At 46.6% G+C, this 27,363-nt stretch overlaps 1 protein-coding gene across 4 annotated transcripts in view; it reads left to right on the forward strand.

The window, feature by feature from the left end:
• Positions 1–27,363, forward strand: part of MARK1 (microtubule affinity regulating kinase 1) — a 947,566-nt gene that overhangs the window by 551,645 nt on the left and 368,558 nt on the right. For all 4 annotated transcript variants that reach the window (XM_069608596.1, XM_069608592.1, XM_069608593.1 and 1 more), the window contains exon 5: positions 19,586–19,651. In XM_069608596.1, the coding sequence (XP_069464697.1) occupies positions 19,586–19,651 (66 nt within the window). The remainder of the gene's footprint in view (positions 1–19,585; positions 19,652–27,363) is intronic.

Below are 27,363 nucleotides of genomic sequence, written 5' to 3' on the forward strand. Positions count from 1 at the left end.
GTTCCGGTTCTTAGCGCAGTTTAGCCTCTCAGGCTGCACGTAAGCCTTCTGCGAGTGCTTGGTACCACAGCAGTGGCTTTGTTTTTGTCATTGGTGTCTAGCTAAAAAGCTTGATCCTGGACAAGCTTCTATTGACTGTGTCTTGTCTTTAATTTCAGACCTTGCAGCCTCTGGCATCCACGTCTTATCATGCAGGACATACCTATTCGCCATAGTGGCTTATTTGTCTACAGACAGTTGCTCCTTTTCACTGGCAAACCCAGTGATCAAGAGACACTTCGCAGGTGGTCTTCATCTCTTTCCTCCGGTTCGGCCTCCTCATCCAAAATTGGATCTGAATGTGGTCCTCACCGCTTCGTGTTATAAGCCATTTGAACCTATGTCTACTACCAAGCTCAAGTGCCTTTCTTGGAAAGTGGCCTTCTTGATTGCGGTAACATCTGCGTGAAGAATAAGTGAGCTTAAAGCTCTGTCGAATATCTGTTTCTAACATTATATAAGGATAAGGTTTTGCTTCGCACTCATCCTTCTTTCCTTCCCAAAATTGTCTGAGTTCCACTCAAACCAGTCAATATCCTTACTGGTTTTCTTTCAGAACCCGGTCTCCAATGCCGAAAGGGTTTTACACAACCTAGATGTCAGGCGAGCTCAGAAGTTTTACTTCGACAGAACAAGCGATCTTAGAAGTTCTTCACAACTCTTAGTTACGTTTGGTGACCCAAAAGGGAAACCTGCTTCGAAAGCTTCCATCTCACGTAGCTTCATGTATCTATGAGGCCTAAAAAATTCAACACTTTCTGCTCCCAAAGGGCATTCATGCACATTTGGTCTGTGGCAAAGCAGCTGCTGTTGCTTTCCAGAAATCTGTCCCTTGGGAGTCAATAGCCAAGGCTGCTACGTGGGCTTCCCCTTAGGCTTTTGCAGACATTATTGCCTTGACCTGAGCTCCCTGGCTGATGCCCAGGTCGGCCAGGCAGTTCTTAAATACTTGTTCCAATAAGTGAAATTTCCATCCTCCTGTTCTCTTTGGTCAGTGCTTGGGAATCTCCCAAAAGTATGGAGGAAAGGGGACAGGACGTAGAAGTATGACAGTTTCATACCATAGTGACTACCTTACTCCTAGTCTCCTTTCCTCCATATGCCCACCCGCCATCCCCTCTAATAAGTATCCTCTATTTTGCTAAAATGGTCCTTCAACCTGGCGAAAGAAAAGACTGAAGGGCAACGCGCTTGCTGGAGCTCAGGAAGGCGGGGCTACTGTCACGTGCGGTGGACCTGCGTAAATATAAAAGAAGGACAAAAAAGTTATTTTATGTTGCTTAGAAAGTGCTACGGTCTCGTCCCGAGGACAGAATGTCCCAAAGGTATGGAGGAAAGGGAACTATGGACTAGAAGTACGGTGAATAACTTAGTCATTCCGTGGGCTCTAACACGGGGAGGAGAGCTGATTTAGCTACCTTTTATTAATTTGACCAGCAAATTATTTATTTTTTTGTTGCATACATTTCTTCTTTATATATTCATTTTTCTTTTTTTTTACCCATTGTGTCTGTGTCATACTTGTGATACCATGCCTTCCCTACACCTGTAACTCCTGTTCGCAAGTATTGTATCTTTCATAGATTCATATGCACCCTCCATCCATTCAGTCAGGTAAAACCTCTCGCACCGCAGGGATATCTGGTACCACGGGGTCAGGATCTGAGGGGAAGAGGAAGAGGAGGGCCTTGTCCAGGGCTACTCGAGGTCCCATTGGTGGGGACCAAAAACACCCATAACAATAGTGTAAGGCTACAAAATGTAGGTGGTTCTTGTCTAGTTCAAGGAGAATCAAAAAGTAACTGAGGATTCCCAGCGTGACGACGGGGAATATTCACACCATGTGAATCTATAAAAGATACCAATGCTGGAGAACAGGAGTTACAGGTAAGAAACGTTCTCCTTCTTTTGATGCTAGGGCTGCTGAGGACCTACCCCACTTTTTGTTAATATGTAAGCTGTTGACAGATCTAAGGAGGAGATCTTTATGCCACCACTTTATTTTTAAGAACATTAGATCAACTTCAGAGGCCATGCAGTGTATTTTGTCATACACAGAGAGTAGCTTTGTTTCCGATCTTAGCGAATATATTAATTGTTGATTTTTGTAGTGCCTTTGAATAATACGGTTTGCGGCAGCCTTGATAACAAGGGCAGACTAACTAAACCCATTAAAATAAATAGAGGAGTTAAACAGGGTTGTTAGTGGCTCTGCTCTTTAACATTTACACTGCAGCATTAATAAGACGAGAGTCAGGCTCATTGTCCTGCAAGGTTCGCCAACATTAAGATTACTGTATTATTGTATGCAGACGACCTTGTGGTAGTTGATCACACAATAGCCGATATGCCAATTGAACATGACATGACCAATCAATTTGAAAAAAAAAAAAAAATGTGCATTTTGTCTAGACCCATTATGAATATCAGCTGTATTGTGATGGAATACACAGACAAATATCTTGGAGTGGAAATGGACTGTAAACAAGGATACCTCTCCTTAATAGAGTCTAGGATTAAGAGAGCCAGACTAATTACACTTATGACTCGCAAACATGTAACGCAATATGCTGGCTTTTCTCTTAAGGGTATCCTAATGTTATATCGACAATGGTTTGTTCCTGTGGTGACATACGACTTGGAGGCTCTTACAATTGAAAACCTTTTATGGTTGGACATAATAGAAAGTTTTTTTTTTTTAAAACATTTATTTATTGCATTTTGTAACAATACAACCAGCAGGGCCTCAACGCGGCCCTCATATAACTCCCTTAGAACACCCCCCTCCCTTCTTTACTCCCAGCCACCCTCCAGCCCATCTAGACTGTTGCAAACTACACCATAAGTTAGATACGTTAGATACGTTTTTTCATTCTGGAATGATCGTGCTTTCGCCCGAGGAGTCCACCATCTTGGGGCTGAATAGCGTCACTGTGAGCTCCATCCATTGCAGTAGATCGTCAGAGGAGTCCTGTCCTTGTTGGCGTTGGGCGATCTCCCAGGCCCCTGTTTCGGCCTGTGTCCATTTGCGGAGGTCTTCCCACCACGTTGCTAAGCTCGGGGCTTGGGGGCGTTTCCAACACATGGCGATGCGTCGTTTCGCAAGTATATACATTAGGTCCTTTAGCCTATTCAGCGGCCTATTTTTCCTCTTCCTGGGGTATCTTCCCAGAATGCATGCTGTGGGCGTTTGCACCTCCAGGGTGATGTCGGCCTCGGCAACTTTGGTTTTGATTTGTGCCCAAAAGGTTTGTATAGTGGGGCACCCCCAGAACATATGGGTCATGTTCGCCTGGGGTTCGTTACACTTGGGGCATCCCGTGGTGCTGGCTCCGCTGAATCTCAAGATGATTTCTGGGGTGAGGTATGCTCTGTTCATTATGTAGAATTGTATTAGCTGAAACCTGCCGTTTCTAGATACTTTTTTGTGGTATCTAGTGATGGTTTCCCACTCTGCGTCTTCGAATTGCTGTCCAAGTTCCGTTTCCTACTTCGCCTTGCACTTGAGATCGTGCTGGGCTGTGTTGTAAAGCAGTGTTTCGTAGATCCTAGAGGTCTCATGGCCCCCTTCTGCTGCCGCCAGTAGGCTTTCAATCCCTTCGTGTCCGGTGTCTAAATTTTCCGTTGATGGCCAGCGGGCAGCTAATCTTTTTACCACAGCGTTTTGTAGTAGGAACTGTCCCGTGTGTATTTCTGAGGCTTCGTGTAGTTCAGCAAAGGTCAAGATGCCCTGTTCGTCCACCAGGTCCCCCAGGGTGGCAACGCCGCATAGCTCCCATGTGTCCCTTATTATTGTCCGACTCCCCGGTCTGTTTGCCATGATTGCAGCTATCGGAATCTGTGGGGAGAAAGGGTCTTTTAGGTCCATAGCTTTGCAGGCTCTTTTCCAAATCTGGATTCCGAGTTGGATCAAATGCGGATACCGGTGTTTCTGGCCTGACTCAGCCCATAGCAGGTCTCTTGACAGCATTTGGGTGATTCCTGGCTGCAGCAGGCGGGTGTCTGTAGAGGCATCGTCTGCCATCCATTGGATCACATGTTTCAGCTGTCCAGCCAGATAGTAAAGTTAAAAGTTGGGGACTTTTAGGCCGCCTTTGTCATAGGGTCTCTGCATCGTGTCCAGGGCGACTCTGTGCCTTCCTTCTTGCCATAGGAATTTCCTGCAGAGCTTATGCAGGTCGTTAAAGAATTGACGTGGTATATTGTATTGCACGTTGGTGAAATGATAAAGCAGCCTGGGTAATGCTACCATTTTGAGCAGTCCCACTCTGCCAGCCACCGAAAGCGGGAGCCTGCCCCAGAAGTCCATTGATTTCACTAGGCCTTCCTTTGCCCTGATTGTGTTAAGAGCATGCTCCATATTGGGGTCTCGATGGATCGTGATACCCAGATATTTAAAGGAGGTTGGTTCCCATTTTAAGGCTAGTGTGGGGAGCTCGTTGGCCCCAAGCCCACTCAGGGCCGCTAGGGGGAACAGGCAGTATTTACTGTGGTTGATTTGGATCCCCGTAACTCTGTGAAACCCTTCCAAAGTCTCCAATATGTAAGGCAGCATGTGTTCGGGGTTCTTCAGGTAGAGGAGCATGTCATCTGCATACATGGAGAGTAAATGGGTTACCCCGTCTATTCCGATGCCTGCTTCTCCATATTCCTGCCTAATGTATGCTGCAACAGGTTCGATGGCAATGATGTACAGCAATGGGGGACAGGGGGCAGCCCTGTCTAGTGCCTCAGGATAACCTCCATTTGTCTGAAAAGGCGTTGTTGATACGCACTCTGGCCGCTGGGTTGGTGTAGGGGAGTGTGACCCATTTAATGAAACTGGGCCCCATTCCCATTTTGGAAAGGGTAGCTAGTAACCATTTCAAGCGCACCGAGACAGATGCTCTGGAGACGTATAGGGTCGCTACCGCACATTTCTCTTGTATACCTTCGGTGCTGTAAATGACATGGTGCAGTTTCCGTAAATGTTCAGTGATAGTCCTGTCTGGCACATACCCTGTTTGGTCTTGGTGGATTAGGATCGGGATGGCCCTGCGCAGCCTCATAGCCAGTATTGCCATCAGAATCTTGCTGTCTGCATTTAGTAGGGACAGGGGTCTATATGATCCATATTCTGTGGCATCCTTATTGGGCTTTAGCAGCGGGATGATGGTTGCTTCCCTCATGGTGTCCGGGAGGTGGCCTAATTCATATGCCTCATTGAACACTTGGGACAATAACGGGGCCAGTGTGTCTTCGTAAGTCTTATAGAACTCTTCTGGGAGTCCACCTGGTCCTGGTGCCTTCCCGGTGGTTAGCGATCTGATGACGGCCGCCACTTCCTCTGGGGTGACGGGGCCTTCTAGGGACTCTGCTATTTGTTCCTCGAGGTGTGGTAGCCTTATGATATCTAACACATCCTCTATTGCCATGTCAGTGGCCGGAGAGGAGTCTGTGTAGAGGGCTTGGTAGCAAAGGTGCGGTTTATGTCTACTTGTGAGTGTATGTCTAGGCCGTCTGCATCCCGGATTTGACAGTTGAGTTGTCTAGGGGCTTCTCGCTTATACAGCCACGCTAACAACTTTCCGGGTTTGTCACCTAGGGCATGGCCTCTTTCAATGTGTTTGGCGTAGCTGAGCCTACCGAGCGCCTCCCAGTGTTGCAGGCAAGCCTGCTTTAGTTCAACCGTTCTGTGTATGTGGGCAGGGTCCGTTGAGGCTGCAGCTTCTAAGTGTTTTAGCTCGTCTTCAGCACGCGTCAGTAGGGACGTGATGGATTTTTGGGCTCCCCCTGCGGCGGCTATCATTTCCCCTCTAATCATAATTTATATGCCTCCCATGCAGTGCTGATACGCTGGACACTATCAATATTTATCTGCCAGTAGGCGGATGTACATTGTCGTATTTGTTCGCAAAAAGTCTTGTCTAGCAATGCCTCGCTTCGGAGCCTCCATGTGGGTATAGGGGGCCTGGGTGCAGGGAGAGTGGTCCGATAGCACTCTAGCCAAAAATTGAGTGTCCTCAAACTTGTTTAAGTGTTCATCACTGACTAGTATGCTATCTATTCTGGTGTGTACTGCGTGCGGTGGTGAGTAAAAAGGGTGCTGTGCTCTCCAGAGGTCGCTTAGGGCATATTGTTGTGTGAGGGCCTTTAATATTTTTGCAGGAGGGGAGGGCTGGGAATGTTTACTGTCGGATCTATCTACACATGGATCTAGGGTGCAATTGTGATCTCCTACCCATATTAGCGTGCCATTCCGGCATGGGCTCAGCCGAGTGTACAATGAGCGAAAGAAGACTGGCGTCATGGTTGGGGGCATAAGTGTTGACCAGGCAGAGTTCTCTACCCTCTATGGTGCATCGTATCAGGACCATTCTACCTTCGTCGTCGATGTTGGTGTGTATCACCTTTATGGGAATGGTGGGGGCTATCCATATTAGCACTCCCATGGCATAGCTAGAGTATGTGGTACCTATTAGGGTTCCCTTCCACACTCCGGCCAGCGCTGCTAATTTCCGTGCGTTCAGGTGGGTCTTTTGTAATAGGGCAATGCCTATCCTGTGGCGTTTAAGGAAGGTGTGGACTCTGTGCTGTTTTATTAAGCTGCTCAGCCCTCTGACATTCCATGTCATAACCTTGATCGTATTAGCCATGAGTGTGGATTGGTTATAAGTTCCTGGGTGGGCCGCACGGTGGTGCCAGGCCCTGAGTCTGTTCGCCTGCCATGCGGCGAGCGGTCTTGGTGGGTTCTCTTGATATCTTTTCCGCGGATTAGTGGTGTGTAGTGGCTTTGTCGATCTTGATCTTCCCTGTCCCAATAAAAAATAACCTTCAACTGAACTTGTAACGTAACATGTCTAGCGGGGTGTCCCCCGTTCTGACTTTCCCGTTTCTGCCCCAAGGACCTGGGTCCCTAGGTGCCCTACGGGTGGGTAAATTACCCAAAAAGAAGATAGTTCTGGGGCGGGTGTAGCTTCACCTTCTGATGTCGCAAGTGTGAGTTATTCCGTGGCCGGGATGGCTCCGGTTGCTTCTGGGTTGCCGCCTGGCATAATGTAGTTCTGAATGCCTGGTAAATTCTGCCTGGGGATGGTGTGAGCAAGCACCTATGGCTCGGGCGGTTTTGGCTTGCGCTGCTTGGTTCCCAGTTGGGGATCTGCGCTCTGTCCATCCATTCTGCTAATTCAGCTGGGGTATCGAAGAAGTGGGCTTTATTATTGTGCAGGACCTTCAGTCTGGCCGGGTATAGAAGCATGTATCGCAGTCCTGCATTTTTCAGTCTGGCTTTGGTGTGGTTGAACAGGGCCCTACTTCTTTGGACCTGCAGGGTGTAGTCGGGGTAAATGGGGACCCTCGCAGAGTCTCTTTGTATGGAGCCGCCCAGCCTGAAGAAGGCCAGGATTGCTTCTCTGTCCTTGTAGTTCAGTACTTTAGCTATTATGGGCCTGGGTGGATTTCCGGGGGTGGTCGCTTGGCGAGGGATCGGTGGGCTCTTTCGATGGTAAAGCCTTGTGATGGCTTTCCCGCACCGATTTCGTGTATAAGTAGATCCTCAACGTAATTCGTGGGGTCATTGCCTTCGATTCCCTCGGGTAGTCCAATGATTCTGATGTTACTTCTGCGGGCCCTTCCTTCGGCCTCGTCGGCTCTATCTTCAAGGTTCTTCACCTTCTGCACTAAGGCGTCTACTTCTTTTGAAAGCTGCGCTTTAGACTCCGAGTGTTCTCGTATTTGGGTCTCTAGAGTGTCTGTTCTACTGGCTGTGGAGCGCACATCTTGCCTCAGTAGGTTCAAGTCGATAGCCAAGGCATCTATCTTGTTTTCCATGGTTTTCTGTAGGGTCTTGATGTCCTCCAGTAGTTGCGAATTTGCTGGTTCAGGCGCTTCAGTGTTAGGCGTCTCTCCGCCGGCGTGGGTGGCGTCTTGACTGGGTGCCCCATAGGCGGTAAAAGTTTCCATGGTAGTTTGTCTGTGCTTGCTCCTAGCGTTTTTGGCCGACATAGCTTGAGTGGCAAGGCGGCCTAAAGGGACCCTTAAAGACTTTTGGTGGTGGTCGGAGCAGCCTATCTCTTGAGGGTGCTGTGTTGAGGAGGTCGTGATCCAATGTGGCCCGGATGCGTTGTCCGCTCTCCCTCGGGGCCGCCTAGGGCGGGTTGGGTTGATCCGCGGGAAGGCCGGGGCAGGAGGGCTCTCGTGGCGCCAAGGCCCTGCGGGGAGGACTTCTGCAGGGGTGTGTCGGGAAGGTGCTCTGAGGCTGTGGGCTCCAGTGCACCAAGCTCGGGGGAATCGTCACCCCGCTTCGAGGTATGGCCTGGCTGGTGTCTCGTTTGGTGTTTGGTCGGCACCCTGGCCACGGGAAGTCTCACTCCGCCTCTGCGGCCCCGGCGTAGATCGGGACTATGGCCAGAAGCGTTGGAGATCAGGGCGCCAAGGGGGTTGCAGTCTGTATCCTAGCACCGGGGCTCAATGTTTGCTCGGCCTTGCACTGCCGCCTACACTTGCTCGGGTCATTGGGGGTGACTTCACCCTCTGTCTGCTGGTCAGGGTTTGGCTTGGTTGGGCTGGGGCACCCAATGTTTTTGTCCCCCGCCCCCGGCATCAGCAGTATGCTGCCCAGCGCTCAGTCCCCAGACGCGAGGCCCTCAAGGTATGGGGGTCCAGATACCCTCCCCCGACTCCTTACCGCCCCCACGGCTTCCTCCTGCACTTGATCAGAGGTCTCTGCGTTGCCTCGGATGCGGTGAATGCCTCGGGCCAGCTCGTCTGCCCCTCGTCCTCCAGCCCTTCGTCTCCAGACTGTGTTGCAGTGGGGCGAAGCCTCAGTCCCGGCTCCTCCCGTCCGCTGGTTTCACGATCTTCTGGGAGGCCCCCTGGATCCCTGCCCCGGGCTGCTTAGCAGGCAGAGGGGTGCCGGGCTGGCACGTGCTCTTCCCCTCGCACTCAGCGACTGTCGCGCACCACCCGAGGCCTCACCAGGCCTCCCTCCCCCTCTGACTGGGGGGCACCTGGGCACTGTGTCTCTGTGTGCTGGTTTGGGTCACTCGGCCGCCGCAACTGAGTGCCGCGGGTCTGGTGGCTTCTCAGTACAAGGCGCCGCCGTCCGCAGAGTGACAGATGTCTATGCGGCTGCCATTTTCGGGCCGCGGCGTCTCTCCTCTCCTTCGCCGCGGTGCTTGAACGCTTGGACGGGGCCGCTTCAGGCTTCAGCAATGGGTTATTTTATCGATCGAGATATGGAGTTAGCGGTGGATCATTTGTCATATCAACGGAGCTCGCTCAAGGCACGGCTTCCTTACATGGCGGTTAGCCACGCCCCCCCCCCCCCCGGACAAAATAGAAAGTTATTTTTGGCGTTCCATATTGGGTTTTCCCTTGTCATGCCCTATGTAATCTATAAGAGCTGAGTTTGGTTTAACATCTCTCAAAGCCTTGGTGATTCTTCAGAGAGATCTCTTGCCCCTCTGGGGGCTGTGTGTCATCCCGGCAGTGAGTTGCTCTGTGATATTGGCCAAAATGTTATAACTGTAAAACCGGGAACTGTCTCTATAAATTCTTACAATTCCATGTGCAGAAAGTCTTATGTAAGTAAGAACTGGTCAATTGAGCGATCAATCTGTGGCAGATACAAAGTCATTTTAAGAAGAAATCCTGTATGAAATACTGTGAAGCCACTATCAATCACTTAAGTGGCCTTAAAAATTATTATTTCCTTGAAGGTATTGTGTATAGCTACTGTACCCCGCAGCTGTATTTGTTGAAGTGTCCTAGTCCTGATGTCCGGAGAGTTCGACTTTTGATGCGTACTAACCAATTACCTGTAAGAGCGGCTCATGGTTCACAATGGAAACTTGCTCATGACCAACGTATGTGTCGTATCTGTAAAGTGGCAGGCACATCAGAGACAGTGCAACATGTGCTTTAATTATGTCCAAAATTGGAGGCCCTTTACAGGGCTCGTTACTGTCGTTATTATCACCACTTTGAATGTGTAGCGACTACCCACTTCTGGAACATGTGTCTTAATTCTTCTTCTGAAGTTTTGATTATCGCATTATACAATGTTTGGACTGTGGTACAGCATTTGTTTGAGTCCCTTAGTGGCAAGTGATATGTAAACAAATGGCGAACGGGGGATAATGTTTGGAATAATGTATTCTAACTACAATGAAGTGATTAATTGAAAAACAACCAAATGTCTTAACATGAAAATCATAGGAATTTTCATCTTATATTAATTAGAAGTCTTGTATATTAGTACTGACATGTATATTTATGAATTTTATCGGTTTTTTTCTTCTGTTAATGATTGTAAATCTATTTTTGTATGTAGTGTTGTAAAAGTTCTTTATGGACTAAAATACAACAATAAATAAATTGGCATTGTCACAGTACTTTGTGTCTGTTGCATCCCAAAAGGGCAGGAACATGCCACTGCTGCGATCTAAAATCGTTTGTCTGATAGAACATAATTTAACAAGCTATAAAATGAAGCCTCTATTATGGTGACCTATGCTCTTTTCCATTTGATTTGCAACCTCACAGTCTGTTCAGTTAAAGATGACTGCCCCATTGCATTTGAAGGCCAAGAGTACCTTGCATACCACCTTCTTCAAATGTCTGCACTCACATTGAGCTCCCCTACCCTCTTATATCAGAGGCACTGCTCAGCTTTGAGCAAAGCTAGACCATTCATCCAAAGTGGATGGGATTGGCTTCCCGGTAGAATGGGTGTTTCACTCAAGCAGTGTGTTTTAATTTTAGGTCATAATAGTTTACTTAAAGTACAGCACATGCAGAGTGGTTCGAACCTAGTGCACAAGTCTGATACCTTTGGATTTCAAGTCCATGTCCATTAACCTACACTACCAATGCTCTGTATACGAAACTCAGACAAGCATGTGTTTGATTAAACGCAGCAGAGATACATACTCTGTGCAGCATCACAGCCTTGATTCCATTTGTAAAGGTCTGTTTTAATTCTTAGCAAAGTATCTGCAACTTAACTGATGCGTGGTTTTAGAAAAGTCTGCCTTGTTTCCTAAAATTAAAACAAAAGGTTTTTGATTGTCTGTATTTTGCTTAAGGACCCTAAATGGGTCCTTAAGCAAGGCCCTTTTTGCCTTATTGGCCTTTTTGGTTCGGGTAACCCTGATCCATTCATCCTCCGACTCAGAAGCGCTGCACCCAGAGGTGCCCGTCTGATCTTCCAGGTTTTTCCAGATTCTGCGAGCCTGGGAATGGCTGGCAGAATGTGGGGACCTGGTCTCATGTGTCCTGTGACACTCAGAGGAGTCTTCAGATCCCTCCTTGCTACCAGGATTTGCTGGGTATCCCCCCACTGACCTAACTGGGCAGAGGTTTTCAGGATGCCCTTAATGGGCCTACTCTCCTGGGGTTCCCCACTAAATTGCACTGTGCTTGGGTGCCCATACCCGGATGCCCGCCCATCCATTCCTGGGAGGTACTGGCCTATGAGCCCCATACTTCTAGCTGGATAGTAATCTGCCATCCCCGTGGCCCTGGGCTCATGTGCGCGAGGGGACATGGGGGTGGCAGAGTCCAGGGACTGGGAGAGATGAAGGCCTCTGGTACTAGGGCTCCTGAGGTTATGCTCAGGAGTTTCTCTTTCCCAGCGAACCTCATCTCTATCCACCCCTGCTTCCTGTTGCAATGCAAGAGCCTGCACTTTCAGTTCCTCAGTTAAGGCCTTACTAGACTCTATCAGTCTCTCCTGCATGGCTACCTGTTTCTGGAGCATATCATTGTGCTGACAGAGAGCCTCATTTTCTCTCTGTGCCTCCTGATTGGTCCTAGAGTACTGGGCCAGTCTCTGATGCAGGAGGGTTACCTCCTCTGTCCCATCCCTACTGGCCTACTCCTTTCTTGCCAGAGCCTCCTCCACCCTCCTGGTGTGCTCTAACAAGTTCTGGTGTTCTTTTTGGAGGTCACCCAGTCCCTGGAGGGCCAGGTGATTTTCTTCCATTTTCCTTTTTAAGTGGCAGACTTCCTGGCCTAAGGTATCCCTTTCCTGACTAAGAGCCTGCATCTGTGCCGCCAGGTCATCCCTTTGCCTTTGGTAGGCACTAGCTTTCTGGCGCTCCTGATCAAACTCTGCATGGGTATCCAGGTCCTTCAGAATCAATTTATTGCTTTCCTCTTTTTCCCTATCTAGGTGGCTTTGCAGGGTGACTACCTGCTCAGCACATGCCCTATTGAAATCTAATTGTTGCTCCAGCTTTTTCTGGCTCTGCAGTAGGGAGTCCAAACCTTCTTGGTACTCCTTCTGCAAGGCCAGAAATCTGGTATCCTGGTCCGCCTTTTCCTGTTGCAGCACATCCATATCCTCCTTTATTTTAGTGATGTACTGTCTGCTGTCCTTTTCTGACTCCTGGCTCCTGAGCAGCCTCTGCTCAGAAGAGTCCAGATCAGATTAGGCCTTCTCTAACGCCATCTGTTGCCTATTTGCCAGATCTTGGCCTTCAGCACATTTGTCCTGCATGGCTCCCATATATAGATACAAATATGCCGCTATCCTGGCAATCTTATTATGTTCATCTTTGGCTTTAGGGACTATATATAGTTCACTCGGGGCCACATGTAGGGGACCCTGATCTCCCCATATATCTGACCCTGTTTCAGTGACCTGTTGCGCGATTGCCTGCAACCAGACCGTTTGGTCCTGATGAGTCCACTCACCTCTCACAAATAGCTTATGTAAGAAGTGCTCTCTGGCTATTTTCATATCTACCAAGGTCGTCATTCTGGAATTTGAGTTCCTTCCTGACTTACAGAAGTTTGTATTTTATTTTGCAAAACAGACCGTTTCCTTAGAGCGTTCCTTTGAGGGATGCTTTCACAGTGTAAAACAGCGTGGTGATCTAACCGGATATGTGTATTTGGTCAGTTGGCACACTGTATTAATCTGCACAAGTGGTAAATCTAACCCAGAATATCCCGGACGAGCCCTCACTTTTGTAAGCGATATTCAATCAACACTACAGCTAAGTCAATGCCTAGTCTGGGATGCTGAGGAAAACCATTATTGATGTATTTTTATATCCAGTTCAGTACTCTGGATGACAACCCTTGTATAACACCCCCCTCCTAGAATCCCCCTGACCCCACTGAGTCAAGAAGTAGGTTTGTTTTGCAAATTAAAAAGGTTTATTTGGACAATTCAACAATATATATCTATCACACTTTATAAATAAATTGATAACTGATATCACACTTCAGAATATGATGTTGATCAACAATGGGTAATCTGGCACTAGCACACTTCTTACAATCAATGAGGAGTTAGTATAGGATGGATAAAGTAGCAAAAATACTTTTATGGTTTCAAGTGAAAAGCAATGAGGAATAAAATGCAGTACAGAAATACTTGATATGATTTTAGCAAAAGATAAGATAATCACTTTTTCTCTGGCAATTCACTCCCCTCCCCCATGCAATGTAAGAAATGGAAGGAGATGGAAAGAGGAGCACACAGTTCTCAGGAATGCAATCAAATATAATACGAAATTCAGTTCCCCCCCAGCAAGCTTAGAGGAAACAGGTAGGAGTTTGAAACACAGGCCCAAAATGCTTTTTAAATGTGATGGCAATGGATGGGAAAATGTGCTAACTGATTTTAATTCCCTCTAGAGATTCAGGGTGAGTGATGCTTGTTGGTATTAGTTCAGGCTCACTTTAGCAATGCTCTATGAATGATTAGCAGATTGCAAACGAATTTTAGCAAAGAGAAGCAAAAAGCTGCTGATTTCTACAGATGAAGAAATCGGGCCAAATCGCAAATCGTGGTAATTTATATAGTATAGGGAGTAGGAAGGTCGGTTCTAGGTTCGTTGGAAAGCTTAGATTCTAAGATTTCAGAGGAAAGTTAAATCTCCTAGCCCAAACGGTTCCAGAGATACAGACGATTTAATAAAGGTAGATTTTCAGATTTAAAGTAAACTCAAAATGACAGGTGACAGCTTGCAGCTGCAGAATTGACAGGTGACAGTTGTGCAGCTTTAAAATTGACAGATGACACGATTTCTAGGAGGCTGTCCTACTTAGTTTAAAATAGTTTGGATTAGATTATTTTAACTAAGAGATTGGTTCTGCTAGGTACTCAATATAATTTTGAACTAGGCCTTGTCACGGATCTGGTCAACACGTCCGGCTGCGATTCTGTCTGCTCGGCGGGTCAATCAGGCACCGGTTCTGCTCACAGCGATCTGGGTCAGCTCTGCTCTGCTGGTCTAGCCTCTCTGGATTCTGGATGTAACACTGCTTTCTGGGTACTGCTACAGGTTCTTGCAAAAATTCTCGGCAAAACTTCAAACAGCTCGCCCGGCTGTTGAATAGTTTGGTTCGTTTTGAGGCCTGCTGAAGAGGATTCAGCTGGTGGATTCAGGCCCCTCTGCTACAAATTCTGGAGTTAATTTCTGCTACAGGTTCTGGAGATTGATGGATTTGAAGTCTGGATCTCTGGATGTGAAGTCGTCGGTCAGCATGCTCCGCAGCAAATGGAATTGAATGTCTCTACCTGACCCAGCAGTCTCTTTTTATGTGTTTTGGAAAGTGGGTGTGTGCGTTGGTCATAACTAAACCTGCCCCTCTCACTTATCATTGGCCAATTCCTCCTCTCTCCCTTGATTGGGGGAAGGAAATGTGAGTCAGAGTGATGCTGTAGGTTTTATGGTCAGAGGAACCTCCCCTTGTCAGATTGCACACATCTATTTCTGACCCAAATACATATTTATCTATGTACCATTTTTCTAATATTATAGGTCCAGTTAACATATTTTCTGTAGCACCAAACCATCCGATCCCTGTCTTTGTACGATGTCGTGTCCACTGATGACAGAATCCTCCCCCTTTCATCCAGATAACAACCTCTAAACCTTTCCAGATTTTACACAAATGTGCACCAGGGATATGGGTTACAGATGAAAGTGTCAGATTTTTAACATGCATACATTTGGAGTGACAACCTTTTTTCCGCTACTATCCCCAGGAACATACCCCAGGGTCCTAACACCTCTTAAAATGTTCACAGAAAAATCACAAAAATAATGATATTACTTATATAATTCTGACAAGTCAGCACTATGAGTTATCTATCTTTTCAAATTATGCCCTGGTCAAAAAGGGGTGTGGCTTCCCACATCACAGGGTGGAATAACTGGTTTATCCACTTCCCCCAAGCCAGCTTGTTCACAGAGGCACAGCTGCCCCCCAGTTTCTCCCAAGAGGAAGCTATTTTACGACGCCCCCAATATAACATTTGCCTGAGTCCAGGACAGGCCTTTGTTCAACTCCCTGTAGTCCCCAGCTGCCACTCCCCTTTCAATCAACAGGGCCATGTGACCTCAGGATGCAGCCGGGCCTGGCAGCCAGGCCTGGGAACACAGCTGGTGATCCAGTTTCAACTCCTGTCGGGGGTAGTTGTCAGGCAGATTTCAGTTTCATTAAGCCAGGTTTCAGCTAAATGTCACTTTCTGTTCCCAGTTTTCTACATTCAAATCAAACTGACAATTTTTCCATATACATTAAATAATTACTTCCTTCAATTCATTTCAGAATATAGTTTTACATTGTATTCACCTCTTAGCAAGTCTTTCCTTGGCCTGGTTTTGTTTCATTTGTTCAGTTTTACACAAAAGTCTCTGGTGGTTTTAAAACGCCGGCTTTCTGATAGTGGTGAGTACTGGTATTGCAACCATTTTTGGGATTAAGAAAATGAATTCCCCAACAGTTCTGAGTTGCTTTTTTTGGCAGTCAGCATTGCCATTCCCAATGATTTCAGGCTACTGTGTGTGTAGCCCAATGGTGGTTTTTGGCAGTGCCCTCCTGTGCTCACAACATAGGCAAAAATGGGTGGCAGCCTATTCTTCATGTTTTCCCTGTGCACTTTCTGGGGAGTTCTGGCCATCATGATTCTTTCCATGCCAGTACTGAACAGTTTTATGATAGGGCTTGGATGCATGGGTAAAAACATCCCACAATGCGTCACTATGCCCCTGGTGCAATCAAATGTGTGGGAGTGGCTTGCTGGGATGCAGGGTTTTGTATTGTGGCAAAGGGCCCAATTATGTATTTTCTCGAGTTGCAAGGATTGTAATTGATAAGAGCTAGCCTTGTTAGCTTGAAACCAACTGCTAGCTGTACTCCCAAGACCCACTGTTTATATACAAACATACCTGCGTGGGATTGTGTACAAAAGAATTTAGGACCTATCTGAACGATGTTTAAAACATATGGATGAAAATGTATAGTTTGTATCTCATTTGGCATCTAAATGTTCACACTCTGTACAATCTCCTTGTTCCCCAGTGGTCGCTCTGCTTAATGGGCGATCTCCAATACCCTGTAACTGATTTTAGCTCCTCAAAAAATCTATATTTTGAGTACAGATTTACAAATGTCAAACTAGTACAGAATGTTAGTTTAACAACTTTAGAATTGTTTTTCTAGCTGAATCTTTAATTCTCCAGCATGGGGTCAGGCATGGATTCACATGCTCATGAATATTCCCGGTCGTCAGGCTGGGAATCCTCTGTAAAAGAAAGTTTCACTTTCACTTACAAACTGTCTTTCTCCTTTAAACCAATCACTATCCTCTTGGTCATACTGCCCCATCCAATGACAGTCCTCTCCCTAAGCCCCTCTTCTGGCAGCCATCTTCAGATTTTTACAGCACGCTTCAGTGTTGGGAGTCCTCTAGTTTGCTCTGCGAGCTGCTGCTATGTGTTTTCGCTGGGAAAAGGTTCTATTTTTGTTCCAAAAGATCCCACGTGCTCTTTTCTCCATCTGCCGGAAGCGGGGACCTGTTGGTGAATTTCAGCGCCCCTCAAGAGCAAAAATAGTCAAAGACTCTACAAGGCCATCAGGCCTATTTCGCGCCTTCCAACCATGACGGTGGAGAAGAAGGAAGGAAGATCCCTCTTCAATCCCTGCACCAAGTGCGGGCTACGAAATGTGTTTGTAGAGGGCAAGTACCTGCAGTTCCTCTATTGCCTGCACCTTGACCACAAGGAAGTGGAGTACAAGATATGCCTTGGCTTCTCCAAGAAGACAACAAAGGATAGGCACAGTGGACTGGCAGCATGGCTTTACTCCAAGGTCTCTGCCCTGTGCTCCAAGTAGAGTCATGCCTCACCCAGGACCGGCCGGTCCGAGGAGTGGTCTTCTTAGTCCTTTGGGGGCCCCTCATCCATGGAGGCCCAAGACAAGGCCAAGAAGCGCAAGTCCGAGTCCACTGTGTTTACTGCAGAAACGAGTCCCAAGGTGGACGGGACGCGATCAACCTCAGCCTCCGCCTCGATGTCCAGCCGACAATCTAGCTCCTCCTTGAAAAGGAATTCATCCAACCCGGCTAAACTGCAGGAGAAGACTGAGAAGCTGTGGACGGAGGAGATGAAGGCACAGGATAAGACTTAGTCAACGATAAAGCTGGTGGTGGCTGCTCTCACGATGGCAGAGGGGGCTGACCCAGTGAAGGTTGACCCCGCAGCACAGAAGGTATCCCTGCCCCAGAGGCCACCACAGTGACTTTGGCAAGGTCTGCTGGCACGCAGGAAAAGAGAAAACCGTCTCAGACCCGATTCCAGCCTCTCAGGATAGGAAAAAGGGGGGGCAAGGAGGTCCCCGGAACAGCTCTCCCAGGCCGTGGACCAAGCCATTGAGGTCTTGTCTTCGGAACGCTGAACCTCAGGGCTTGGCTCCTGCAGCCCTAGAGTTTGGTGGATACGAGTTGCCTGCGGACTGCCGAGAGGTCCTCGCCAAGACCAGGGCGTCGTCAACTTTGAAGTGCTGCGGCCACAAGTGGAAGTGTTTCGCTATGTGGTGCCGGTCGCAGAAGATAACCCTGCTATAGGGTCACGGCCTCGCAAGTTCTTCCATACTTGCTCTCCTTGGCCAAAGCCAGCTTGGCACATGCTTCTATCAAGGTGCATCTGGCAGCTACCTCCCGCTACACAAGATCTCCACAAAGGTCATCATTGTGTTCTCATTGACTCGTCAAGGAGTTCCTCAAAGGACTTTTTCGATCTTTCTCTCCAGTGAATGCTCCGGCTCTAGCGTGGGAACTCAACATGGTTCTGACAAGGCTCACGGGGGGGCGGGCCCATTCGAGCCTACGCATCGGGCCCCTTCTAAGTTCCTCTTGTGGAAAACGGCTTTCTTTGTGGACATCACCTCTGTCAGGAGGGTGTATGAGATCCTATCCTGCAAGCTGCGGAATGCACCCCTCTTTCATGCTGAATGTTCTGTCCGAATTCCACCTCAACAAGCCTTTGGTGTTACCAGTTTCTTTCCCCCGAAACCTTTGTCACAGGCTGAAAGGACTTTGCACTCGTTGGACGTTGCTCGTGCCTTAAAGTTCTACGTGACAGACATGAAGAGTTTTTGGAAAACCTCCCAACTGTTTGTGAATTTTGGTCCTGTGAACCGTGGGAAGGCTATGTCCAAGGCTTCTATCTCGAGGTGGCTCTCTGGCTGCATCATGCATTGTCATCGGTTGGCAAATCGACCGCTACCCGGCCGTTCGAGGACCTGCTTCACCAGAGCCATTGCTGCGATGACGGCATTCCTGTCTGGTGTGCCGCTGCTGGACATCTGCAGGGCTGCCACGTGGAGGTCCACGCACACCTTCACAAAGTTCTACTGTGTCGACAGGGATTCAAGGGAGTAGTCCAGAGTCAGTCAAACAGTGTTACACAGCCTGTTCGCTTGAGGTGAGTCTGTTCCAGAGGTAAGAGTAATTGCTTCTGTTGAGCCTTGCCACCTCCTATAACACTGTGTAATGTTGTACTGCTATGTATTGGTTATTCAGGAGCATGTGAATATATGCCATACCCCATGCTGGAGAAGGAACAAGTTACTTCCCTGTAACTATTGTTCTCAAGCATGGGTCTGGCATGGATTCACATATGAATCCTCCTCCGACCCCTCTGCGGCTCTTTTTGGTCATACTGCCACTTTATGTGCTTCCCAAATCTGAAGACGGCTGCCAAGACAGTTTGTAAGTAAAAGTGAAACTGTTTTTTTCTTTTACCAGGAATTCCCAGCCTAGCGGTGGGGAAAATTCATGGGCATGTGAATCCATGCCAGACCCATGCTGGAGAAAAACAGTTACAGGTAAGTAACTTGTTCCTTCTGAAGCATATCATTTGGGTTAAGCCAGGGAATGTCCCAGGCGGTTTCTGGCTATGTTGTATCAAAGGTCCACTGATATTCTGCTAGATTTATTTGCTCACTGAGGCAAACTTTTTTTCACAAAGTTGAAAACTAAAACAGTATGGATTAGTTGTAACAACTTATTTTTCTATGCTCATTTTGCTAAATGTTCTGGTGACCAATTGTCTCCAGACGCCTGCATTTTTAAATATTTTCAAACGCGCCAAGGGATTCCAAGGTAAAAACGCTACCACTGAGCACTGATACAAGGAAATTGTAGGAGAGGCAGGCATGAAGCAACCTGTGTTTTTAAATATATAAATGTATTTAAAAAAGTGTTTATCATTTTTACTCATTTTGACTTCTTTAATGTATTTTATACTTTATTTTTCTACAGTAAAACTATTTGAAGTTATTGAAACCGAGAAGACCTTGTATTTAATTATGGAGTATGCAAGTGGAGGTAAGTGATGGCGAAATTTTAATTATGACTGCATTAGCTAAAGTATGGAAGCTTAATGTAACTCAATGCACTAACGTGACCCAGACACTTTGAAGTGTCACATTCTGTACCTTTCATTAACTTCTGATCTTTATCGACATAGTACTTTTTTTAATTGACGTTGGGTATTAACTTCAGTGGCATGCAGCTTCTTGCTGAACGAAAATGTATATGTTGCCTTATGAACAATATAAATCTTGTTCATTGGCCTTATGCTTACCATTGTGTGTTGCTTTAAATAAACACTTGGGCACATTTCGATGGACAGTATACTGTTTGAGCTGGGGATTTCAAATGAGTGGCTTTGCTTTTTTGTCGTTCAGAAAATGATATGCTGTTTTGACGTATCTACATGCTTCAGATCATTGTCATGGGCTATACCATGCTCTGTACTGTAAGCTGACACAATTAGTGGAGAGCGTCGTCTTTGACCAGTGCACTTTTGAATGTTTACCAATGTCCATCCTCTAACTTTTAACATACACTACTCAAGCCGAATATCTGCACTCGAAGCGGACTAGATGTATTCCTACAAGGCAGCTGCGGTCTGCCTCACTCGTTTTGCAAATGTTCCCTAGAGTCCGAAAGGCCTGGGTGGGGGCAGTCCTTTTCTGTCCTTGCCCGTCCTTGCCCCCTCTTTCTGGAACTCCCTTCCCCTTCAGCTCTGGGAGATTGCAGACCTCCTTGGTTTTCTCAAGCCTCTTAAAACCCATTTATTTTGAGCATGGCAGTACCTTTTGCTGCAGACTTTCTGCTATTTGGCTTTCCGGTTTGTTTTGGTCTCCTTTAGTGCCTAATGACTTCGGGCCTTTGTTAGCAGTTCATACATTTCAATTACATATGCTAATGATACCCAGATGACACCCATAGCCACGTTCAGCCGGATCGTTATTCTGAGATTTAGCAGAACGTTCTTCATATTCTTGCTTGGATAACACCTGTCGTAACTCGGTAGAGATCACATTTTATTGCTTGTATTTAATGGTGTGCTTTTATAAAATGACAGCATGCCCCAGGAGCTGGTGGGTAACAGAGCGCCGTAAATGAGATGCTGCTAGAACATTTCAAAGGAAGAAGGATGCAAATAAATATTCTATTGTAATCTCATGTTGTTGACAGTGGGTTCTCCTAGTACTGAGAGGAAAAAAGAATGTGCCAGGGATTGTATGTGGAAGAAGATGCAAGATGCCACTTCAGGTAGCATGGCATTGATTGAACTATACAAAATACAATCTATAGTTTGGTTTTCAAACAATGGATTGTGGACCAAACTGTGTCCGAAGATTGTAATACACAGGCGCTCTTGATGGTGACGAAGTGTGGAATAATTTGTTTGCATGATCAATAGACACATTTTGGCAACCAAAAAAACTGAGCAGCTTAGAAGTGTCAGCTGAAGGACTGGAGCTGAACTACAGGGTCAGTAGTAGTGGTCCCTGGGTTATTTGCACATGGCTTAGATTGCAAAGATTCTTCTGGTCCGAGTGGTTGGAAGACTCTAGCATGTTGCATGTTATGACTTTTGAAAGACTGGGCAACAGGGGAATGATCAATCGGGCTGGAGCGGACAGGTCCAGAGTGGGCACTACACCTTGCACAAAATCTTAAGTCAAGCATATGGGGTTCTTCAGGATCGTAAGGAGGAAGGAGCAGGTTGCGCTGCATGTCTGTATGAGTTGCTTAAGAGTAACTACAGATATCTTTAACAAGCTTACCAGGGTAAAGGGTAGGTAGAATGGCCAAGATCCCTGGGCCTTACATGCAGGCGTTATCTTGAGGTTAAACTTTCATGCCCAAGACTGCCATGTAAGAGGAAAACTGTGTCAGGGTTTGTATCTGGGTTTTTGCTGAAATTATTTCATAGCCTTGTTTAAAGACTAACTGTACATTTTACTTTTTCTATGGTTGCATTGCTTCCCTAGTATGATGAATCTGGGGATATCGTCACTCCTTTCCCTGGGATAGTCTCTCCCCAGGTGGCTAGGGGATAGCAGCCGCTACCTGATCCTGAACCTGACCCTGGGGATGGCTATGTGAGGGAGGACCACCTGGGGGGAGGTGACCGACAGGGAGGTGGGGTGACAACGCTGGAGAGCGGCACGTGCTGTGCAACCCCTTTTAGAGAAGTACCATCTATCACCCATGCGTTAATGGCATATTGTGACCACCTTCCTCAACCCTATGCCAGACTCAATTTAAACACTTTACAATGTAACACACAGAAACATATACCCAGCACTGGGACGAGGAATAGAGACGTAATGAGGATAACAAAGACCGGCAAGCCCACAGAGCAGTCTAGTCATTGGAAACTCTTGAAGCTGCCTGGGAACTTTAAAACGGCGTTGACAATAGCTGAGAGGAGGAAGTAGGTGGAAGAGCAACAGAAGCTCGAGGACACAGCGTCTGACATGCAATACAACCGGCATAGCAAAGCAGAGCTGCAGACGCTGAAGCTCGCTGCGGTGCCGGCTGACACCAGGCAAGGCGCTGGAGATGAAGGCGCTGATGCAGTGGCAGAACCCTCGGGCAGAACAGTACACCGGGGAGCCGAAAGTCCACCAGCACCCAACGTAAAGCAGTAGAAACCGTGCACAACAGGGAGAAGCAAGGTTGTATTCTATGTCTAACAGTCAGATGCTCGCCAAACCAGACCGCAGAGGAGAGAAAGAAGGAAGAAGCGCTGAGGGCACTCAAAGCAACCGGTACGTTCAGGGATGTGTCTCATTCCTGGCTCCTCTCATTAGTTTGTTTGCATGATGCCTGTCAGGAGGTCTCAAGAGTTATCTCCATGGAATCCCACTTAAGCCTGCTGTGGTAACTGGGAATAATGAAATCTAGGTATTCTGTATTAAGACAGAATAAAGTAATCTTTGCTATATTAACGGATGAATATTGACCCTGACGTGTTAACTCCGAACAGTGGAACCATACCCTGTTATTAGGTTAGTTGGGCCTAATGGAATCTGGTAACGCTACTGGTAATGATTTCATACAGAACTCATTTGCTGTTATAGATATATTATAACAGAATACATATACCCCAAATGGACCAAATTAGTAGGTCCAGCTTTGACTAGCATGGAGGACTGAAACATGTACATGTAGGAAATCAAGGCTACCACGTGCATACAGTGCAGCCTAATGTTGGAATTACTGGTCATTACATAATGTTTAAGTTGGTGTGATGTTTGTTTTCTTGATAATGAGGAACTCATGATTTGGTTCATTTGTTGTATAGGTATTGTTATGTAGGTATATACGTTAGACATTTCTATGTATTTTAGCAAATGAGTTCTGTGTGAAATAAACAGGAGAATAGTAAACCATTGTTTCCGTGAATAATGTAAATAATTAGATTTATTCAAGCAATTTATGTATGTTGGTAAACATTTATAGGTGTTAATGTATGAAATCATATTTTTTGCTGCTAAACACACATTGCAAATGATCGGAGTAAGTATACAAATATGATATTCATGTGAGAATTTAAATCGGAGTTAAATAAAAATGTGGTGTTCAATTAATGTATCGAGTTTATTGCAAAACAAATCAATGAAAAGAAAGACACTAACTCTCTTAAAAGAAAATGGAAAATAAAAAAATTGCAAGACCAGTTCAGCACAGACAGCGTGATGATGAGCACTTTCTACAAATCACCTGTAGATGGCGCGCGGAACACCACAAAACGTAATGCCGAAAAACAAACAAATTAATTATCTTGGCAACAGGATGACCTATCGAACTAGAAATAGTTGCATTAATTCGGCAATGAAAAAAAAATTGTCCATGCAAATTTCATGACGCTAGACCTCACTGTTCATGAGGTGTTGCCTCCCCAAGATCAATGCCATGTACAAACCCACAAACAAACACGACTATATAGGTTATTTTATTTGTTATTTTTAGACAGTTGGGTTAATTGTTAGTTACCTACTATTGGGAAAGATTTGCTCCATTCTGGAGAGTATTGGGGCGGCCGGGTAGACTCTGGATGATCGGCCATATGCCACTTCCAAGGGTCGCATCACCATGGGTGTCCTTTCCCCGCCGCCATAATCCCACACTCTCTCTCTCTCCAATAACCCCCTCAAAAATTACTTTCACATGTCCCCAAGCCCCACTCAGCATTCTGCATGGGCTAATAGTGGAGTGTAAGCCTTTCAAATCAATTTGAATGCATGGCTTTCCAATATCCAGGTATCTTCATGTAGACATGGATTTCCCCTAAATATCTGAGTAGCTTCCATTCTATTTTGCGAGTTTAACTTTTGCTATTTTCACACATTTTGTAAAGCAATTCTGATAATGTATCAGATCTTCAAAGTGACACCACTGGCAAGCCCGATGCAACACTGATGAACAGTGTTCTGATCTCAGGTTGTGTATGTAGAAACCACCTTTGTCTACTGGCTGGTGCATTTTCTACATTGCTAGAAGTGTATTTTTTCTAGCTCCCTGCGATTGTAACTATTGCAGCTTGGTCAGATTCTTCCAGAAGTGTTGAGTAATCCGCACTGCTAGTGCTCACACTTTGTATTGGATGTGGGAAGGGACCATCGTCTTGAAACAGTTTACTCTTCACCACAGGGACAGTTCCACCTTTTCCAATTTGTTCACCATGACCCGAGATTCTTCCAGTTTGATCCAGCTTGGTCTTGATCTTTTATGTGCTTTGGAAACGGGATGACAATATATTTGAACTTCTCCCCCTCCCAACCAATTTGCAAATGGTTATGGTGGGCTCTAAACCAGCCTCTAGACAATAGCAGTACCACAGACATTACTAAGTTAACTTTATACCCCGACAATTTGTCATGTGTCCAGTGGCGAGATCAATGCTGGCATGGTTCATCCGCAGGTCTGATGCAAATACCAAAATGTCCACAGCATACAACTCGATCTTGTGTTTCCATTCATTGCGTTAGATGCTTTAAAGGTGGCGTTGATTATGATGGCCTCCGGTAACCCCTGTAAAGCTGCTTTTAGCATCAATACATATTGCAACATTCAGTTAGTTCTAGGCGATCTGTAGTTACTTAGATGGCAAAGCAGTCCCATTTTATGGCTACCTTCCAGGCATTTCACAAAGCTAAATTGGTCTGTTTTAATTGGGTCTTTTGCAACCTTGCTCAGTCAGTTGGAAATTACCTTTACATATATTTTGAGTCATGGATTTCTTTGATTGCCAAGTGGGCATTCTTGCAGTCAGGCAAGTTGTACAGCTTTTAGCAGGAGAGAGCTTGTACTGCAGAGGCCATTTAGTTGTTCCTCATCGGATATGCAATGTTAATTTAATAGAAACATGTAGGATAGCTTAGCGGGTTGAGCTCTCCCTGCTTCAACCTGAGCATGAACTGCAGGTCGCAGGTTTGAGTCCCGGCAAGGCAAACTCAGCTTTTCATCCTTCTGAAGTCGATAAATGAGTACCAATTTCGGTTGGGTGATATTGTATGTACATATGTGCTCTGTAAAGCGCTTTGGATTAAGGCGCTATATAAATAAAACATCATTATTATTATTTTATGTGCCATTTTAGCTTTATTATTGAATCTGAAGCATGCATGTCGGTTGTATCGTGTTTCTTAAGCATGAAGGAGACATTCAGTCATGTTGACCTTTGTTGAATAAAGTACCCGTGATAGCTTGATGAAGAAAGACACTGTTCAAGCCGGGTCCTGCCCTCGGAAGGGATGCCTCTCGTTGAGGGTGTTGAGCAATGAATTATTACTTGCATGTCGACTTAGGTTTGACTAATCAGCAACTTAGAACTTACTGATGATATAGAAGTCATTCAAGTCCACACTGAATCGGTTGTCTGTCTTCATGACCATCAGTCTGGTTTCAGAGCTGCCAGAAGCACGGAAGCTGCTCTCCTGAACATCCGTGAAGACCTGCTCTCCAACCTTGACTCTACCATCCCCTGCGTTCTCATCCTGCTTGATCGCTCTTCTGCCTTTGACACTGTCAACCATGCCATCCTGCTCAACCATCTCTGTGATAACCTGGGTATCACTGGTCAGGGTCTGGCATGGCTGACTTCTTTCCTCTCTGACCGACCCTCCCAGGTCCAACTTGGGTCCTTCCTCTCAGCTATCTTTTTCTCTACCTGTGGTGTCCCCCAGGGGTCTAACCTCTCTCCCTGGCTGTCCAACCAATACCTGTCACTTCTTGCCCACCGCATCGCCACTCTCTGCACCAACTTTCAGTGCAATGCGGATGACACCCAGCTCATTTTCAGGCTCCCCTGGGCCGCCTCCTCTCCTTCCCTCATCTCTGTCTGTCTGCTATCCATGAGTGGTGTGCCGCCAATGACCTCTGCCTTAATGCCAGTAAGACTGCGATTCTCCTCATCGGCACACCCGCTCCCTCCTTTCCTGCAGCTCTCTGGCCGGCCTCTCTTGGCTAAAAACCTTGGGGTCATCTTCGACTCCACACTCTCCTTCTCTCCTCACATCTCTGACATCTCTAAGAAGTCCCACTACCAACTGCACCACCTCAGATATTCTTCCTTTCCTCTCCTTCCCCCAGAAGCTCACTGTCTCCAGAGCTCTGGTTCTCTCCAGGCTGGACTATTGCAACAGCCTCTTTCTAAATCTGCCTGCTTCTACTGTCCGCTCTCTGCAACTCATCCAGAACAGGACTGTGAGACTTGTCCTTGGCCTCAAGCCCTGGGATTGTATCTCTCCAGGACTGAAAACTCTGCACTGGCTCCCTGTGGCTGCGAGGATTAAGTTCAAAACCCTCTGCATTGTCCACAAGGCCGTCTGGGGCATGGGGCCTCAGTACCTTCAAATCTCTCTTCCTAAATATCTTCCTTCTCGAGCTTTTCACTCATCCGCCTCCAACTCCCTCAGGGTCAGTCGCTTCTCCAAGCAACAAGTTGGTGGTAGATCTCTATCTTCGGCTGGTGCCTCCCTCTGGAACAGCCTCCCTGCCTCCCTTAAACTCGAGGCGCACCATCTCCGGTTCTGGAAGCACCTCAAAACATTTCTCTTTGCTTCTGCTTTTTCTTCTCCTCTCTTCTGCTGACCTCCTGGCTGTAACCGGAACTGCACTTGCTACCTGGACACCCACTGACTCTTGGGCCCAGGTGCATCCCCTGCCAGCGTCACACACCTGCACTGCCCACCTGTCACTTCCTGCACTTGGGGACTGTTCTGTATCCCTACAGTCCCCTACCAGCCCCTGACACCATGTATCATATCATAAATATGTTTTTTCTTTGGTCTAAAAGATTTAATAGGGTTTTTTGCTCTGTCATGATTATTCTTAATCTGAAACTGCCATGCAATCCAGTGTTTACATTTGATGCCACCGCCACGTGCACCTACAGCTCAACAATCCTGCCAAAAGTTGCTGGCTACAATTTAAGTAGCATAAAGATTCTCCATTTCCTTCTTCTGCGTAATTAAAGTTTCACCGATTGTAGCTATCAGATATTACGGAATAAATGACTGCTGTGGTCACTTTTACTCCGCATGTTACCCCAGCTCAAACATATTACCAAACTGCACAATGAGTTTTTTCTTAGTTTAATCCTAGAGTTCAGATATGATCAACTCTGGTGTCATTTCATGGGCTTCCATCAAAGCATAGATTTTGAAACATTGTTACATGGCCTGTGAACTTTGGGGAGAAAGGACGACATGGGGAGAAAGGGCGAAGTGCGT

This window comes from Ambystoma mexicanum, chromosome 4q, assembly GCF_040938575.1.
Source record: "Ambystoma mexicanum isolate Mex_15411 chromosome 4q, UKY_AmexF1_1, whole genome shotgun sequence".
NCBI classification, from domain to species: Eukaryota; Metazoa; Chordata; class Amphibia; order Caudata; family Ambystomatidae; genus Ambystoma; species Ambystoma mexicanum.